Source organism: Cornus florida, unplaced genomic scaffold (assembly GCF_030987335.1).
Source record: "Cornus florida cultivar Cherokee Brave unplaced genomic scaffold, ASM3098733v1 CherokeeBrave_3.0.0_Hap2_Chr01, whole genome shotgun sequence".
Taxonomy (NCBI): Eukaryota; Viridiplantae; Streptophyta; class Magnoliopsida; order Cornales; family Cornaceae; genus Cornus; species Cornus florida.
The window spans coordinates 37,746,506-37,765,205 of record NW_026775571.1 but is presented as its reverse complement, the minus strand read 5'-3'; the positions used below and the strand labels follow the sequence as shown (position 1 = coordinate 37,765,205).

Genomic DNA, 18,700 nt, shown 5'->3' with positions numbered 1-18,700 from the left:
ACACCATACAGAACAACAAAACACAACCAACAACAAAATCCTTAACCATTAACATCAACCAAAGCAAGGCGTAATATCCGAGATGGAATAAAAGGCAACAGTCCATCAGCCGCCACTGAGGCACGAGAAAGCATCGCCAAAGGCATGAGCCACCTGATTACCTGTACGCCCCACATGACTTAAGGAAGCCCAACGAAAAAGCTGAAGATTCGCCTTGATATCAAAATAAAGAAAAACAATTTCAGATGGATAATGCGCTACATCCCCCACGGCTTCAACAACCACCTTAGCATCGGATTCAAACCATAAAGAAGAATAACCCAAAACTGAAGTCCAATAAATAGCTCGTTGACAAGCTATAGCCTCCGTTGCCATGGCCGACGAAGCATAGAACAGGCAAAACACAATCGCCTGAAGAACCACTCCTATAGCTCCTCCCCCACCCATGGATGATCTCGGGCTAAAACTTGCATCGAAATTACATTTAATCTTACCTGGACGAGGAGGAACCCAACGAACCATCGATGGCGAGTCCTGTGCCTGGACAAAAGCTTTACACTGGGACTTAGCGTCCTGAAATTCCCAAAAACTCGTAACGGCCTTATCCACCACTTCCTCCGGCCTCCATAACACCCCTTCAAAAAACTAAGCGATTCCTCGCTTTCCAAATACACTAAGCACAAAACGATATTAATCCAAGAACCCCTGAATAATCTATTGACGAAACAGCCTGCTTCACCAAAAAACACCACCCATCCACGAAAGAATGAAAACAAATGCTGAAAAATCAAAACGAAACGAGGACAACTTCCACACCTTTATGGAATGAGGGCACAAGAACAAAAGATGCACAATCTGGACACAAAGGCGACACATCACATCCACTCACCAACAAAGAAACCCCAATAGGCAATGCATGATAGCAACACTTCCACAAAAATGGTTGCACTTTTGATAATGTATTGCACCATAAATTGAAGACCAAGAAAAATTAGTCGAAGCAGCAACTGAAGACAAACTCATCCAGATAGCAAGATAATAAACGGAACGAACAGAAAATTTACCCGTCATCTCAGGCGCCCAAATTTGAACATCCGGTTTGTCCCACCGGTTAACATGCATTCGCAAAATTGCCTAAACTTCAAGTAGAGAGAAAAGTTGGTGCAACACATTCACTTTCCAAGTCGACTGTTGGTGATTAATCAAATCCGCAACATAACAACAAGGAACATCCCCCTGTGGTGGTAAAAGTTTCTAAAGGAGCGCTAAGACCCAATGATCATTCCAAATATGCGTAGATTTACCATTTCCAATCAACGATCGCAACCCCCCACGTAACAGTGTCTGAGTATACCAAATACTACACCATCCCCAAGATGGATTAGATCCCAACAAAGTGTCCAAAAATGAGCATGAAGGAAAATACTTTGCCTTATATAACTAGAACACCAATCCCTACTGATCAACCTGAAAGCACCAAGCATGTTTCGCTAGAAGCGCTAAATTAAACGCCTCAAAATCCCAAAACCCAAGACCACCACTTTTCTTATGCTGACATAAATAATCCCAAAGAATCCAATGAATTGCACGATGTTTATCCTTATTACACCACCAGAAAGAACGAATATGCTTCAACAAATTAACACACAACGTACGGGGGAGCTTGAAAGAAGACATCATATATGTAGGCAAAGCACTCAACACTGCCTTAATCAATACTTATTTGCCACCCGCCGACAGAGATTTTGCTTTCCAAGATGATAATCGCTCTTGTAATCTAGTTAACAAAAACTGAAAGACATCCCGATTGGACTGACTTAGAACAACCGGTAATCCTAAATATCGACTATGCAACCCTTCCACCTGTAGGCCCAAGCACTGGCTAAGAAGGCGGGGTAAAGAACATGGAGTATTCTTAGAGAAAAAGATAGAAGATTTACTAAAATTCACTTATTGCCCAGATGCTCTCTCATACTTTGCCAATTTTTTTTTCAGAAACTGAACCTCAGACTCCACCGCCGCATAAAAAATAATTAAATCATCTACGAAGAATAGATGAGAGATGGAAGGAGTTCTTCTACAGATTTTAATGCCAGACAACAATTGGGTTTGTTGCGCACGCAGGAAAGTAAGTGAGAAGGCTTCAGCACAGATAAGAAAAAGATACGAGGATAGCAGATCACCCTGGCACAACCCCCGCGAAGGGTGGAAAAACCAACCGAATTCCCATTGATTTTAAGAGAGTAAGAAACAGTAAAAATACAAGCCGAAATCATTTTGATCCAATGAGAATTCAACCCTAACTGATGCAGCATTTGAAACAAAAATTCTCACTAAACTCGATCATAAGCTTTACTTATGTCAACTTTCAGAGCCATAAAAGCTTTCCTCCCCTTCCGCTTATTTTTAAAAAATGCTGGAGCTCGTGAGTAATTAGGATATTATCCGTAATATGGCGACCTGCAACAAAAGCACTCTGAGATTCACTGATAAGGGATGAAATAATCCCTTTCAATTTGTTAGTCATAACTTTAGCGATAATCCGATAAGAAACATTACATAACGATATAGGCCGATAATGACTGACTTGAGTAGGAGACTGAATTTTAGGAATTAAAACAATATTCGTATGATTAAGGCAAGATAACAAGTGCACAGTGGTGAAAAAACTAGAAACTGCATGAACAACATCAAATTTAATTATCTCCCAATATATCTGATAAAATAATGGTGTCATTCCATCAGGTCCAAGGGCTTTCATCGGGGCCATAGAGAACACGACCTGCTTCACTTCCAACTCCGACGGAGCTAACAGAAGACTGGTGTTCATCACCTCAGACATTCGCCCAAGAATATACCGCAATATTTGTAGGGTTAGATGAGTGGAATAAGTGCTGAAAATAACGTAGAAACACTGAATTAACCGAAGTCTCCTCAGTCACCCATTGATTTCGTTCATCAAAAACACCAGAGATCGTATTTCGAGCTCGCCTCCTCTTTGTAGTGGCATGGAAAAATCTAGTATTACGATCCCCCGTTTGCAACCACAAAACACAAGATTTCTGTTTCCAAAAAAGCTCTTCCTCCAACCAACAAGAGCTTAACACTTTTTCCATCAAAGCAACCTTTGCATGGCAATAATCGGCAGTCCTAGCTTTCAACTCCTGAAGCCGACTGACCGCACTATCAATATGGGCTTTGGAATTAAAATTTTTAATTTTAGCCCAATGGATAAGATCAGCTTTGCATTTACGCAATTTTTGAGCCCACCTAAATTGATAAGAACCACTAATCGGAGTAGACCAAGTTGCATCAATGATGTGCGCACAATCACTCATACAAGTCCAACGAGCATCAAAGTGAAACTGCCTTTTCCGAGGTTGGCACAAAGGTTGAAGGTTTAGCAGCAACGCAAAATGATTTGATCCCACCACTGTAAGATGGGATAATTGAGCTTTTGGGGAAAAAAAAAACCCAGTCTTGTATAGCCAAAGCCCGATCAAGGCGCTCCTGAATACTAGCTATCCCATCCTGCTGATTGGACCAAGTAAAAGAAAGACCCACATACCCAAGATCCAGCAAAGCATACTGATCAATCAAAGATCGGAATGAGCGAAACTGCTAGATTTGTTTGGCCCTTCCCCCATACTTTTCAGATACATGTGAAATATCGTTAAAGTCTCCAATAAGCACCCAACGACTAGACCAAGAATTAGCCCTAGTTGCTAAATACTGCCACTGCCAAGTCCGCACCCGATCATTTGTACTAGCATAGATAATAGTCAAATTCCAAGGAGGCCGAGTAAGCGATAAAATAGTAGCAGTAATATAAAACCTTGTTTTATTTAACACTTTCAATTGAACAGTATCATTCCACCAAAGAGCAATGCCCCCTGCAAGACCGACCGGTTCAACCGTACAGCCATGTGAAAAGTCCATCATGTTTTTTAAGTAGAGTAGCCGCCTCCAACCATTCTTTGTTTCAATAAGGCCAAAATTATTAGGAGAAAACTAAGCCTAGAGCTTATTAAGTTGCTATACAGTCGAAAAAGAACCCAAACCTTGACAATTCCAAGCTATAATTTTTAGAGTTCCATTGTTTGAGTTAACGGGACTCGCAATCGTAACAATCTCCGGCCTAACCAGCACTCTTAAAGAAGTAAAGGAAGAAGCAAGCGACTAATTAAATTGAGACTGAGAAGTGACAGAGGAAGATATTACCTGTGCCTGCGAACAGAAATCAGTAGAGAGCTGTTGACGTGTATTAAACCCCATATGGCGCACAACCGGCCCATGTTCAAAATTTGCCTATGCAGAGACTCTAGAGCCATAGATCTGCCGAATAAGTTGGGCTTAAAAAGACTCATTAGGCCCAAAAGCACTGAAAGCCCAACCCACAAAATTAGGGTAGCGAATGGGGCGCAAGAAAAGGTTGGAAAATTTAATCAAATCTCTTTGACAAGTGCCTAATATGTTTCTCTTTTCTAATTTTTTTTTTTTTTTTTTTTTTTTTCTCTTTTCTAAGTTTTTTTCTTCCCCTCTTTTATTTAATTTTTCGTTCATTGTCAAATATATGGTCTAGAATGAACTTTTAAAATTTTAAGCTACAATAAAACATTAAAAGAATTACAAGATGCCTAATATGTTTCGCCTTTTTTTTTTCTCTCTCTCTCTCTCTTCTAAGTTTTTTTTCTTCCCCTCTTTTATTTAATTTTTTGTTCATTGTCAAATATATGGTCTAGAATGAACTTTTAAAATTTTAAGCTACAGTAAAACATTAAAAGAATTACAAGATGACACATTTGACGTGAGTAGGGCGGTGTGGAAGTTGTTTTGTTGTAAATTGTACTCCAATGACTTAGAGGGGGTGAATAACTCAACTTACTCAATTCATTCTTGTGACTGATCAATTACTCACCATAATTACCAAGGTCACATCCACACTCACAAAAATATAAACAATAAAGTAAAACAATTAAAGTAGATACCGAGTGGAAACTCTTGTTGGAATTAATAAATCTGACCATCTATGATGAAAACCACGTAAAGTTTCACAGTCTTGAACGAAACAATTCACTAATGTCAAAGTAAGTACAATAGACTCTGACTCAGGCTTACATGCACTTCGCTGGACTAAGTACCAATCGATGAACATCTTTCTGACTTTGCTATTCCTCCACCTAAACATGCTAGACTTCAGGTTTACTCCTTGATCTTTGCATAATGGTTGCTAGTACATCAACACTCCTTGAATGCTCTGACCCTTTGTAGTGTGATTGACTCCCTCCTCTACCTTCAAATCGGAATTTTGTAAAAGTTAGAAAAAAATCCTGCTAAACTAATTAGTTTCTGAAGATTTCGTATTGATCAATACGAGAACATCACGCTAAATCACTCTTGCGATAAACAATCAGATTTTTCTAAAAAAATCTCTTAAAAAGCTTTAATGTTCATGTAAAAGATTTAAAAGTTATTTTTACAATTGAAGAAATCAATCTCCTATAGGGTTAGAGATAGATGATGTACTTATATGTTAAAGAGTTCTTGTAACGAGTAAAAAGGAGTTTTAAAATCGTACAAGACATCCTAGATGTTTTGATAAAAATAGGAAACTCAAAAGTTACCAAAAGTTGAAAATCCACATGTTCAGAAAAACACAAACCGGTTCTATTTAGAATGCAATCGGTTGTGTTTAGACTGAGACCAAATATTTCAAGCAAAGAGTGCAACCGGTTATGTTTTGAAGTGCAACTAGTTATGTTTTTACTAAGGGCTGTTTTAAGGCCTCTGGAAAGTGCAACTGGTTCTGTCTAAAGTGCAACTGGGTATATAATTTTTTTTTCCAAAATGTTAAAACAACAGTATATTTTAAAGTCTATGTACAGTGAGGGCCAGAGGCGAAATTAGAAATGGGGCCTTGAACCGAAGTAGGTGAAAGAAACCCACCAAACAAAAGCAAAAAGACCAACAGGTCCAATACAAGGCGTACAAATTTAAAAGGATACAAATTATAATTCTTTAAAAAATGGAAGAAAAGAAAAAGATTACAAAGTTTAATAAAACTTTTTTTAATATCGATAAATTTTTTAGCACAACGTGTACCACTTCTTGTCAATATATTTGTCCTCTAAATGTAAAAAGGTGTAGTGAAAAATTCATTAAAATAGTTTAATTTTCTTTCTTTTTCCAAAAATAAATAATTGTTAAGACTATTATATTTCTTCTGTTATCAAAATAAGTGTATTATTATATTATATCCTTCTATTCATATCTACACTATCTTTTCTTTTCTTCATTTTCTTTTTTTCTTCAACGTGGTAAGGTCATTATCATGTTGGTCTCGGATACACGAAATGTTAGCAGGGAAAATACTATTTTGAGAATATTCAACTGAATGGGGTAGCATTTGACATTGAAAGCAAGAAAAAGAAAAAATTGTAGAGTTTGAAAGTAATTTCTAAGTTTCTAACCTTAGCACTAGTAATAATTTGAGACTAGAACGATTTTTTTTTTCTTTGCCAAGTTGTTAAAATGATATATTGTCACTGTTAATATCAGTTGCATCACATATATATTCTTATTATAAATCAGTTGCATCATATATATATTCTTATTATAAACTATAAAATCAAAGTTCTTTTTATATTTCAAAAATGATTGACAGGAAGAAAAAATCATAGAATTAAGGAGAACTACTTGAAAAATTTATGTGACTTTCTGTTAGAATGTATTGTAAAATATATTATTATTATATTGTATAATCTACTGTAACTTTATATAGGATTAACATATATCCTACACATCAATACAATATAGAATTTCACCCTCTTTTATTATTTAACATCTTATCAGAGCCTTTCGATCTCTTGTAAAAAATTTTACTAATTTATCGTAGTCACCGCCAGAAATGGCACCATTAGCCCCAACGGCAGCGGTTAATTGACAAATTATGCTTGCAGACTAACGCTTCCGCACTCCAAACTGCAACACCGTGCTCCTCATGTGGTAATTCCACTCTTTCATGTGCTTTCACACACACCAGCGATAAATCCCGCACCTTAATGTGTCAGATTAGTTCCGTCGTTGCACCACCACGCATCATTAGTGGTCATCACACACGTGCCAAAGCGCGTTTGATTCAGCCGCCAAGCGCCCAGGCACATTAGATCCACACCCACTTCCAACACCTTTCACCTTAAGATGGAATCAATTATAAGATTACAATCTTTTAACAGTGATTTGTAGACTCTTATTCAATTATAATAAAATATTATATATATATTTTTTACCTTGATAAAAAATACACTTATAATTTATTTTTATAAAATTTTGAATTGACAATTTTTTTTGTAGCTAGGCCCATTGTTTTGTTATTGTAATAATCCACAACTAAATGAGATTGAACCAACAAATATTACAATCTCATGAATTGTAATATTTGTTGGTTCAATCTCATTTAGTTGTGGAATTGTAATATTTGTTGGTTCAATCTCATTTAGTTGTGGATTATTACAATAACAAAACAATGGGCCTAGCTACAAAATCAACTGCCTAGTCGTATTCTTCTTGCTTCTTTTTTAACCATCTTGTCTATATCTATCTATCCACGTGTGTACAAGTGTGTATATATATATATACACACACTTACTGATCTAGTTGCCTTAAAATGACGTTACCAACCGTCCTTCAAATCATTCAATGAAGACTACAGAGAGAGAACCTTTTGGAATATCACTTAATTTTTTCGTCATAGATCCTTCAAGAGTGTCATTGTACAAGATGACACGAAAACTGAAATTCAACAGCGACTGGGTAACACACGTCAGTTTGTGAAGAGAGTGCTTATCCAAATTGGGAGTCTCTTGTAAAAAAAGTCCACATTAGTTGAATACAAATTGTATCTTTCCAATATGTATTTACTTTACTAACCCTATTTCTTTGACTGGGATTCGTGTAAATAACTCTCACTTTATGTTTGATGGGGCATTTAGTGGGTTGATTAGTAGATAATTCGAAGAAAGTGGAAGAGTGTATAAATGTGTTGGAAAACTGATGATTGGGTGCAAGAAAAGGTGGGAAAATTTAATCAAATCTCTTGGACAAGTGCCCAATCTGTTTCTTCTTTTCTTTTTTTTTCATTTTTGTTTTTTTTTATCCTCCAAGATTTTTTTTTTTTCTCTTTTGTTTAATTTTTTTTTTCATTGTCAAATATATGGTCTAGAATGAACTTCTAAAATTTTAAACTGCAGTAAAACATTAAAATAATTACAAGATGACACATAAGAGGAGTATAGAGGCATAAAGTCAAGCCAGAAAAGACCTACAAATCTTGAAGCAAAGCAAATAAATAAAGAACTGAAAAGATGGAAGAAAGAATGAATTTGCTTGAATGAATATTATTAAGATGGAAGAAAGATTGAATTTGCTTGAATGAATATTATTAATACTGAATCGTGTATTTGTACATGGAGATTTCTAATCATTCCTACAAGTCAGGAATCTATTACTACATTACAGGTTGTCTAGCTATAAGTTAGGCATTACAATAGGAAAGATAATATATACAAGATTATCTATTCTTAATATAGAAGATACGAAAGTTTGACTTCCTAACATAATACCCAATATTTTAAAAGGATTTATTAATTATTTTTATTTTATTTTTAAATGACTTGTTTTATTTAATTAAGTGCGTGGATAATTGTGATTATTTTAGTTTATTAAGTGAGTAGATAAATTGTATTATTTTAATTAAATTATATTTTGTAATTTTATTTGTTAAATTTATATAGTCTTTGATTTGTGGAATGCTAATTCGTGAATTGTTTATTTGATTTGTGTGATTTTATGTTTGTGTAACTTTATTGTTAATTATTGGTAACTATTAAATTAAATTTAATTATTTTATGTGTTTAAATTATTTGGATTGGGTTTAAGGGAAGTTGGACCAACTGATGTGGTATTGGACTTGAAAGAACCCTTGTTGGGTAATTATTAAAGGCCCGTGGTTATGAAGATATTTAATAATTATTTTTGCATAACTATATCTACATAATTATATGTATATAAATTTAATTAATTAATAATCATTTGTAGGGGTATATATGTCAATATATATATTGACATATATATAGGTATATATAATTTATTTAACTAATGATTATATATGGAAGGTAATGTACATAATTATATTAAAATATGTGTGTGTATATATATTATTTAAAAGATAGATATTATTTATTTTATATGGTAATCATAATGGGAAAATGATTTAGATTTTTGATGTGTATAAATAGACACATAAGACTTTAGGGTTAGGAGTTTTTCTACGTTAAAAAAAAAAAAAAAAAAAAAAAAAAAAAAAAAAAACAGAGAGAATTAGAGAGAGAAGAAGAAGGGCTAACGAAGAAGAGACCGGATCAAAGAAAGAGAAGACCGAATTTGGAAAAGAAAGGCAAGTTCTTCCCTACTTCTCCTCTTAGGGCTCATAAGCCTATCACCTGATTATCGAAATTATAGTTTATGTATTTATTTATTTTCAATTAAATTAATTTATTAGTAGGATTATATGAGCATGTTTAATCTTTACAAAATTATAAGTTTAAACATATGAATGTATGTATGTAATGTTCTGATAATGTAAAATCTTGTATGTAAGGTTAGATTAATTAAACTTTAGTTTCAGAAATTTTTATAGATTGCTTTAACCTTTGTGTACCATGATGAATTGAATTAAATAGATCTTAATTTAATTATATATGTTCAATTAGGTTCAAAATAATTAAATTAAGCTTGTGGGATTTTTCTAGAATTTTCTGGAATTATTTTATGGTTTTAGAAGTTATTTTATATATTCTGTATATATATATATATTTACATATATATTGTGTATATATTATATACTGGAGACTTGAGATCGGCGCACCCAAATAAAGGGGCTGGAATTCGGTGTGGCAAGGTGTACAGCGCCTTGGTGCGCTTAAATCAGGACCATTTAATGGTCCTAATGATAAGAAGCTATTGTGGTGTGATACGGCGCATAGAATTTAGGTGCACAACAGATCTGGACCATTGGTAAGGTCCAGTCAACAGCTGGAAGATCTGATGCGCGGTCCATGAAGAGATGGTGCGCTTGCATGATTTGGCCACTAGATGCAATTTAAAGGGTGGATGAAGATCCAGTGTGGGCGAGCTCACCATGACAAGGAAGGGCAACCAATGAGGAGAGGCCAGCACGCGCGGAGGGCCAAATCCGGCGCGTGTGCAGAGCGTGTAGGCGCGTGAGGACAGCAGCCAGTGGCTGGTGGCGCGTGGAGGTGCGTGCAGCAAGTCTAGGAGTGTGTGGTGGCGCATGGAGGCGTGTGGGACAATGTTTGGGGTCCTGGTAAGTTCCTGGGGATCTTAGTGAATTCCCAGAATTGGTTTTTAAACTGTTAGGGTTGAAAACATCCATCAGCGGATGCGTTCGTGGTGTTTTGGGAGCCAGAGAGTATCGCTTGGGTATTTAATGTGCATATATAATTTTAATTAGTAGTTGGGGGTGGAAGGAAGTGTGTATAACTGTCTATATATATATATATATATGGTTAGTAAGGAAGGACGTATATATATAAGTACTTGTATATATATATATATATTTAAGAATAATATATATATATATATATATATATATATTTATTATTCTTAAATGGTATGCTTATTATATGCATGGAATGTCTAGGTATGGTTTGGTATGTGGTTAAATTAGTTTTAAGATGTGGTACATGGTTGAATTGTAGGCATGGATGAGTTGCCAACGGCTTAAATATATATGGCCTTATTATTTTTGAATAATTTCATGTAGAGGAAGTATGGATGAATTGCTATTTAAAAGTATAAATAAATATACTTAAAGAAGCATGGTTGAATTGCTAATATTTAAATAAATATATCTGTAATGGCATGGTTGAATTGCTATTACATAACTAAATTGTTATGTGTTAGATGATTTAAAATTCATCTGTGGATGTCGTATGTACAAGTTGGATTAGGATTGGATTATTCTTATTAGAATAATCTAGTAACTACAGGCCAATTATTATTTTATCATATCAATAAAATAATATTGGTGGAGACATGGATGATTTGTCAAAGCCTAGATATTGGTTTAATGATTTATATAATTAAAGAAAATCATTATTAGGTTTTGGATTATTTATTATATTCCCTTAATTATGTTTTATTATTTAATAGATTAAATAATTGTCTAGGATGAAGTTAAGGTTAAAGGAGTTTGTTTAAAAGAAATATATACTGGTGGATTGGTTTAGGTATAATTATTAATTAATTATTGGTTAAGGGTTTTGACAATGTAATGAAACCATTAATGGATAGGATTTACTGTGTTGTATATATATGTAGCAAGGTACTTTAAGGTTTAAACTTTATTAGGATTGGTTTTGGTATAAATGATTTGTTTATTGGTTTTCAAAAGCTTGGTAGAGAGAACTTGCTCGTAGGGTTTAACCCACGATTTATTTTTCAGGTTATTAGAAGTTCAAGTCTCAAGGTTGAGGATCCGCAGCTGGAGGACTTATCCACTCTTTCGCTTTAATTAAAAGTAAGATATTATTATCATTTCATTTGATATTAGTAATCAGTAGTGAACTTTTGGTTAATGGATTTTGGTTACGGGGTCCTTGAGTTACAGGATTCCCGAGTTGTAAATGTTGGAGAATTATTAATGGATTTAGTATTTATTAGTTTTTTTCAGCGTATTAATTATTCTTTATTCCATTTTGTAATATGTGCTTGTTTAAATACTTTAATTGTTTTGATATCCCCGAATTTTGTGTATGGACTTGATCAACCCGTATTCCGAAATTAGGGGGTATCACATAGGAACAAAGATCTCTTTCCCCAAAGGCTTCGTCAAGACGTCTGCTAGCAGATGTGCAGAATGTACATATCTTGTCTCTAATGTAATGGCAATCTATCTCAATATGCCTAGTTCGCTTATGAAAAACTGGGTTGGCCGCAATGTGTAAGGCAGCCTTGTTGTCGCAATATAGCAAGGCAGATTCATGATGTGAAAGTCCCAAGTCCCTCAATAGATATCGGAGCCATGTCAACTCACAGCAGGCTCTTGTCATTGCACAGTATTCCGCCTTGGCAGAAGAGAGAGAAAATGTTTTCTGTCGCTTCGACCTCCAAGATATTAATGAAGGTCCAAGAAAGACACAATATCCGTAGTAAATCTCTTAGTGAGTGGGCAACCTGCCCAATCCGAGTCACAGTAAGCCCTCAACTTGAAATCACTATTCCAGTAGCATCCCAATGGTTTGTTTGTAATAGTTGGAATTAATTACAATGATTAAAACCGCTACTGATTTAACATGCATAAAGACCAAACTGAAACGTAGACGTGCAAGCACCATGACAGATTAAATTCAACACATTCAGATGATCAATTTAGCATATAATAAACATGAAAGATTCAATTAATGTCCAATTAAACTCCCAGAGACTATCTAAGTGTACAAAACACAGGCCAATGGGAGAGAGAAATAAAAAAACTTGCCTGTGATTTCAGTTATGAAATCTTGGCATCATCTCTAAGTTTCTGGCAATTACTGAATACCGTCAAGCCTCCTATTATTCTGGTTTAATCCACAACAAAACCTCATTGGTCCTCTCTGTTTTCCTCCTTGGTAACCCTTACGACGTCTCTGTTCTCTCAATCCTCTCTCTGTTATGTCTCTACTTCCACTGTGTCGTGAATAGGGTTTTAAAACCCTTGGCAGAACTAATACACGTATATATATAGGCACCAATAAAATCCTAAGTCCAACTATTAATCTAGGACGGAAACCCTAATTAAACGAGAGTCGGCCGATACGTGATAAAAAGAATTAAACCTACTTTTTTAACATTAAAACAGTTATACTAATTTAATCTAATTACACAACTAATTCCCAATCTAAAATACAATTAGTCAATTAAAGAAAATAAAAACCATTAATTCAACCAATTTAATTAATTAACAATTAATCCATTTAAAGAAAAATCATAACATAATTTAAATAAAACAATTCATTTAATTAATTTACATAACCTTGCAAATAAACAATTAAATTCAAAATGTAACAAAATACTTAATTAAAATACCGGGACTATCTTTTTAAAATTAAGAGTATTACACTTTTAAGGCCTCTGGAAAGTGCAACTGGTTCCGTCTAAAGTGTAACTGGGTATATAATTTTTTTTTTACAAAATGTTAAAACAATAGTATATTTTAAAGTCTATGTACAGTGAGGGCCAGAGGCGAAATTAGAAATGGGGCCTTGACCCTATGTAAGTGCAAAAAACCCACCAAACAAAAGCAAAAAGACCAACAGGTCCAATACAAGGCTTAAGCATAACCCAAACCCAAACCCAAATACCCAATATATACATTTAGCCATGTCAAAACAATTATCTCCATTTCCTATGAGCTGCCATCTTCAGGCGATCTTAGGCTGAGCCTTTGATAGCCTTCATTGTAATCATCTCCAGGAGGTGGTCAAATGAACGAAGATGGAAGATCCCAAAAATTACGGGCACGCTGAGCTGCCACGTCTCAAAGATTTTCAGAAACAAATGTTCTTGAATTACATTTAGCTTTCCTTTAGCGTTTTTCACTTTTAGTTTAGCTCTTCTTTGATAATCCAATTCGTCATTTACGGGTGAATACTTAAATGATAGTATAAGAATTTATTTTCTCCGATAAATAATAATCTAATATTAAGTGTTCACTCTAGCTTTTTATTTTTTATTTTTAGTTGAGCTATTCTTTGATATTTCTAAAATGTTCTTAACTTCTTAAGGGTATTTTTCAAAATTTCATATAAAAAAATTAATCAAGATTGACTATAGAAAATTTGCTAAAAAAATTCACTTTATAAAATAGAGAGTGTTTCTTGCACATTTTTTATATGGATCATGTTTTTTTGCACTTTACTCTTATTATTATTATTATTATTTAAAAAAAAAAAAAATCTTACAATGCCCTTTTTTTCCCTTGCCAAATTAGGAGGAGGGAGAACTCAAACACGGGCACACCTGTTTGGAGAGTTGGGTGCTCTACCAACTAAATCACTCCATAATGCCTCCAACAATGCTATTGAAGGGATTTGAATCATCAACCTTTTCTACTTGGGACTACTCTAAATAAATTTTGATGTGGGACAGGGGACCCTATTGTCTTATGGTGGATTATGGGTTCTAAGAGATGCCTGACACTACCACCGTCCTAAAAACATAAAAATAAAAATTCTACCTTGCACTTAAAAAATAAATAAGATACTACTAAGTCCCGTAGCTTAATCAAATGGTACAATTTAAAATTTAAAAATTTAAAATCGATTATGCTATGCTTGAGTGTTGATGTTATAAATTATATGCTAGCCTCGGTTATGCTAAATTTTCTCTAATTCTAATATACCAATTATATGCAAACCAACATAACACACATAGATTATTTACTTTCATTATACTTTAGTCACAAAATTGTATACAGATACTAGCATTAGAAAGTATATTTTTAAAATTTTTAAAATAGTGAGTTGTTTCCCCTATGAAATGATAAGAACAATACCAAATATCATATGATAGACCAGTGTTAACCATCAATGGAATTCTTAAGAGATCACATATCATTTATTTTCCACATTGGATCACCCAAAAAAAAAGTTTTAATGTTTGTAAAATGAAAAAAATTAATAAATAAAAAATAAAAAATCATCAAATAAGGTTAATCTTTTAGTCAATAGGAAAACAAATTGGTCAATCATATCCCAAATTCCCAATCGTCCCCACCAAGTGTAAACCAAAAATGAAGCATTACACTTCGCACCAATGATTAAACCACTAATACGTCCTCTTCCCCAAAAACAGAAACTCGTAAAATGTCACCAATATGGAAGTCATTCCCATTCCTCTCCCCTTCACACCTCCTCTTTAGTATCTCTCTCTATATAAGCATCCCCACATCTCTCTCTCTCTCTCTCTCTCTATATATATATATATATAACCCGTTAATGTATATTCCGATCAATTTTCTTGGAAATTATTCTTTTGCGTCATGGAGTTTAGCAATGGGGTGAGATCAGAGGGTAATATTGAAGTTAGAGGCCAAGAAATGAATGTGGGTAATAAAAGTAGTTTGAATTGTTCAGAATTTATGTTGAGGCTTTTGGCCTTTGCATTCACTCTGGTGGCGGCAATTGTTCTTGGGGTTGATAAGCAGACCACGGTTGTGCCTATACAGGTGGTTCTCGCCTTCCCACCTTTAAATGTTCCGGTCACCGCTAAGTGGAATTACATGTCTGCCTTTGTGTGAGTTTTCTCTCCCTCTCTCTCTCTCTCTCTCTCTCTCTCTCTCTCTCTCTCTCTCTCTATATATATATATATAAATATATCAAATGAATGTGTGGGAGTCTTCAATTTCAGACTCTCCATCATCGAGTCTGAATCCTCTTGCATAGCCTGTTTTAAAATTTTCAAAACTAAAAAATAAAATGTTGAAACATAATTTAATTTTATTGAAATCTCTTTTCAATGCTAGTAACAGCGCATTAAACCATTGTCCTAAAAAAGTGTACCATTTGAATTGTATGGGTAATCATGCAATAAAAAGTTGAGAAAAATTAAATTAACCATTCAATATATACATTTTTAAAAATTAGCAGACATTAAGTGTCACTATTACCAGCTTTTATTTGACTAAAACTTGTGACAAGTTTCAAATTTACTTGAATATATTGATGCGTCAAACAAAGCCAAGCAAGTTACTTTTGGGTTCCGTATGATTTAATACAAACCACTCAAAAACTTGTCCAAGATCATCCAATTAATGGTTGGCTAAGTTGCATCCAACGACATGTCCCAGTTCTCACTAGCATTTCTTGAATTAAAATTAGTAGTAGTAATGTAGAACAGATTGCTTGCTGACAATGATTTTGGAGTCCGCTTGGATAGTCAAAAGGTCAAACGGGCAGGCTGAGATAGTTTTTTTCGAAATAATTTTGACGAGTCCGTTTTGACCCTAGTATGATCGGAAGCAACCTAAATTGAAAAAATCAGTAGCAAAAACTATTAAGGTAGGACGCATTTTGGCCGAATTCAAAAATTACGTTTTCCCAATTTTAAATATTTAATAATTAAAAACATATTTGGATTACTTTCCTTTTTAGAATTTAATAATTTTTTTAGTTAGTGTAATTAGATTTTTTTCTTTTTTTTTACAGAATTTTTGGAGTAAGTTGATTTTTGAATAGTTTTCTTGTTCTACTAGCTAGTTCCGTATGTTTTTAAGGTTTCTTATGCTGATTTCTTTATTTATAAATACATGTATTGGAAATGTGTAACGGGTGGGCGCTTGCCCATTTACCCAAAAGCTCAAAATATTGGGTAATGCTGCATACCCACCCATTTATACCCAATTACTTTCCCATCCGATTCCGATGTGGGACAAATGACCCTTGTTACATTCTCCCCCACCCAAACTCGTGACGCCCTCATTGCGGTTCAGGCCACCCTGCCTACCCGGGATGTTAGCCCGAACGCCTTCCGGGTCGGGCGCTTGGCGTGACACCGGATCAAGGATTGGGTCTGGCTCTGATATCAATTGTAATGGGTGGGCGCTTGCCCATTTACCCAAAAGCTCGAACTATTAGGTAATGCTGTATACCCACCCATTTATACCGAATCACTTTCCCATCCGATTTCGATGTGGGACAAATAACACTTATTACAAGATCCGATCACCCATTCAATTATCAATAATATTTCAAAATCCTCTGCAAATTTCTTCTACTTTGTGAATTCAAAATTCTTTGTGAACCATACACAGCTTTCTGCTAAGTCAAGTAGTATGAGAAAATGGAAAGGCTTAATTGATATTTCACCCAACCCAACCGAATTGATTATGGGTGACATAGATTCAAGCCAAAGTCCCAAAGCCAACTACCTGTGTTATTACAAAACAAAAATAAATAAAATAAAATTATAACAAACTAATTTTGTCAAACTCTTCTAATAGGTACTTGGAGGTGACAAATGCCATAGCATGCTCATATGGAGCACTCTCTTTGATCCTCACATTGGCCATAATGGGTAAGAAGAAATGGTTTTATCTGATGATCGTCATCCTTGATTTAGTGGTGTTGGTACTACTCTTTTCTAGCACCGGAGCCGCCACTGCAATCGGCCTCATTGGCTACCGAGGCAACTCGCATGTGCGTTGGAGCAAAGTATGCGACGTCTTCGATAAATTCTGTCACCAAGTGGCTGCTGCCATAGCCATATCTCTTCTTGGCTCATTGGCATATCTCTTACTGGTTGTGCTTGCTATTTTGAAACTTCACAAGAAATATGAGTAGAATTTGATGGACTACTTTGATCTCTCTTCAGCCTGTTTTGGTTTTTATTTGTGGCTAAGTGAAGTTGTCCAGTGAGTGTGACCAAAATCCATAATGTAATGCAGAATTTTTTTTTTTTTTTTTTTATCCAAAAGGGTTGTGTATGTTGATTTCTCGTGCTGTTGTTTCATTCTCTTATAATCTTTCATAAATGTAAAATGTTCCTTGTCACAAATGTTTCCTCTTCCTAATATGTCGAATTGCTTGATTTGTTCACTCAATGAAAGAGCCTAGGTGCCAGAAGTTTTGTTGACCAGGGATAGTCAGATAGAGCCTCTCCAATCAACGCTCACTACTATTAATGAAGAAAACAACTAGAAATTTGCTGACAAAGTTTTATGAGAGATAGTACATCTTTTATTGAAGGTTATCAATAACGACAGCTCAATGGTACAATCTCCTCATATTCAAAGAGGAGAGTCAAGGTGTAAGGCATAAACTGTTTGGGTAGGCCTATGGGTTTCTTAACATGAAATAAATAAATAAAATAAAATAAATTGAGGGGTGTAGGTGCAAAAACTCCTTTAACTTTGAAAAGTCGACGTATTGTCACACGACACTTAAATAATATGAATTAACAAATAGAAAGAACTATTAACTTGAAACTAAGATTGATAATGCGGAGCTTGTGTATCTTTATTCGAGGTCTTAATCTCTATTTATAATAAATTCTAAGAGATAGAATCTTTTTAGGATTCGCATTGCTTGTCCCTCAAGGTTGTCAATTACACTACACTTTCCTTTTGATCAGGATTTTAGTGATTCAGTTTTCTTGAATGATAATCATTCTTCTAATAAAACTGTTATAAAAAATGCATTTAAAACGTGTATTCATGATTGGGCTTAAAATCCTATTTATTTGGGCCTTCCTTAATGAATTCCACTGGGTTTGATTGACTTGACACATTCTTCATGTTGAAGGCCAAGCATGAAGTTTGAATAGTCTTCATAATTTCGGTGGTCCCCTCTCATGCTGATGTGTTAACCTTTTACTGGTAGGGAAGTATTTTCCCTCCACACTTTGCCCCCATTTCCCTTCTAAATTGGGTAACGGTCCCTATTTAGAAGGGAATTGAATTTGCGCAGTTGCTAGAATTGTAAATGGCGGTTTAGAGCGTGGCTATTGACATTTTGACGCAACTTTTCTCAACATTTTGCTTCCACTATCATCGTGCTTTACAGACTCGTCATTTTCTAGGTTAGTTCATGCTTCCTTTGTAACTTTTATACTATGAATTCTTCTCCTGTTCAAGATCAAATAG

The 18,700-nt window shown here is 34.6% G+C and overlaps 2 protein-coding genes across 2 annotated transcripts; one reads left to right on the top strand and one right to left on the bottom strand.

Moving 5' to 3' along the window:
* Positions 1 to 105: 105 nt before the first annotated feature.
* LOC132270902 (uncharacterized) lies at positions 106 to 522 on the bottom strand. The gene has a single exon (XM_059772119.1). The coding sequence runs from the start codon at positions 520 to 522 to the stop codon at positions 106 to 108; it is 417 nt and encodes a 138-aa protein (XP_059628102.1).
* A 14,578-nt stretch (positions 523 to 15,100) lies between these two features.
* LOC132270888 (CASP-like protein 1E1) lies at positions 15,101 to 17,869 on the top strand. The gene is made up of 2 exons (XM_059772096.1): positions 15,101 to 15,354; positions 17,060 to 17,869. The coding sequence occupies exons 1-2, from the start codon at positions 15,101 to 15,103 to the stop codon at positions 17,397 to 17,399; spliced, it is 594 nt and encodes a 197-aa protein (XP_059628079.1). The 3' UTR covers positions 17,400 to 17,869.
* Positions 17,870 to 18,700: the final 831 nt, after the last annotated feature.

Bases quoted from the DNA above. Each gene is read 5' to 3' on its own strand.
- LOC132270902 (XM_059772119.1), bottom strand. From the start codon at position 522: ATGGTTCGTTGGGTTCCTCCTCGTCCAGGTAAGATTAAATGTAATTTC.
- LOC132270888 (XM_059772096.1), top strand. From the start codon at position 15,101: ATGGAGTTTAGCAATGGGGTGAGATCAGAGGGTAATATTGAAGTTAGA. The intron at 15,355-17,059 runs GTGAGTTTTCTC...CTCTTCTAATAG, and splicing joins AATTACATGTCTGCCTTTGT to GTACTTGGAGGTGACAAATG.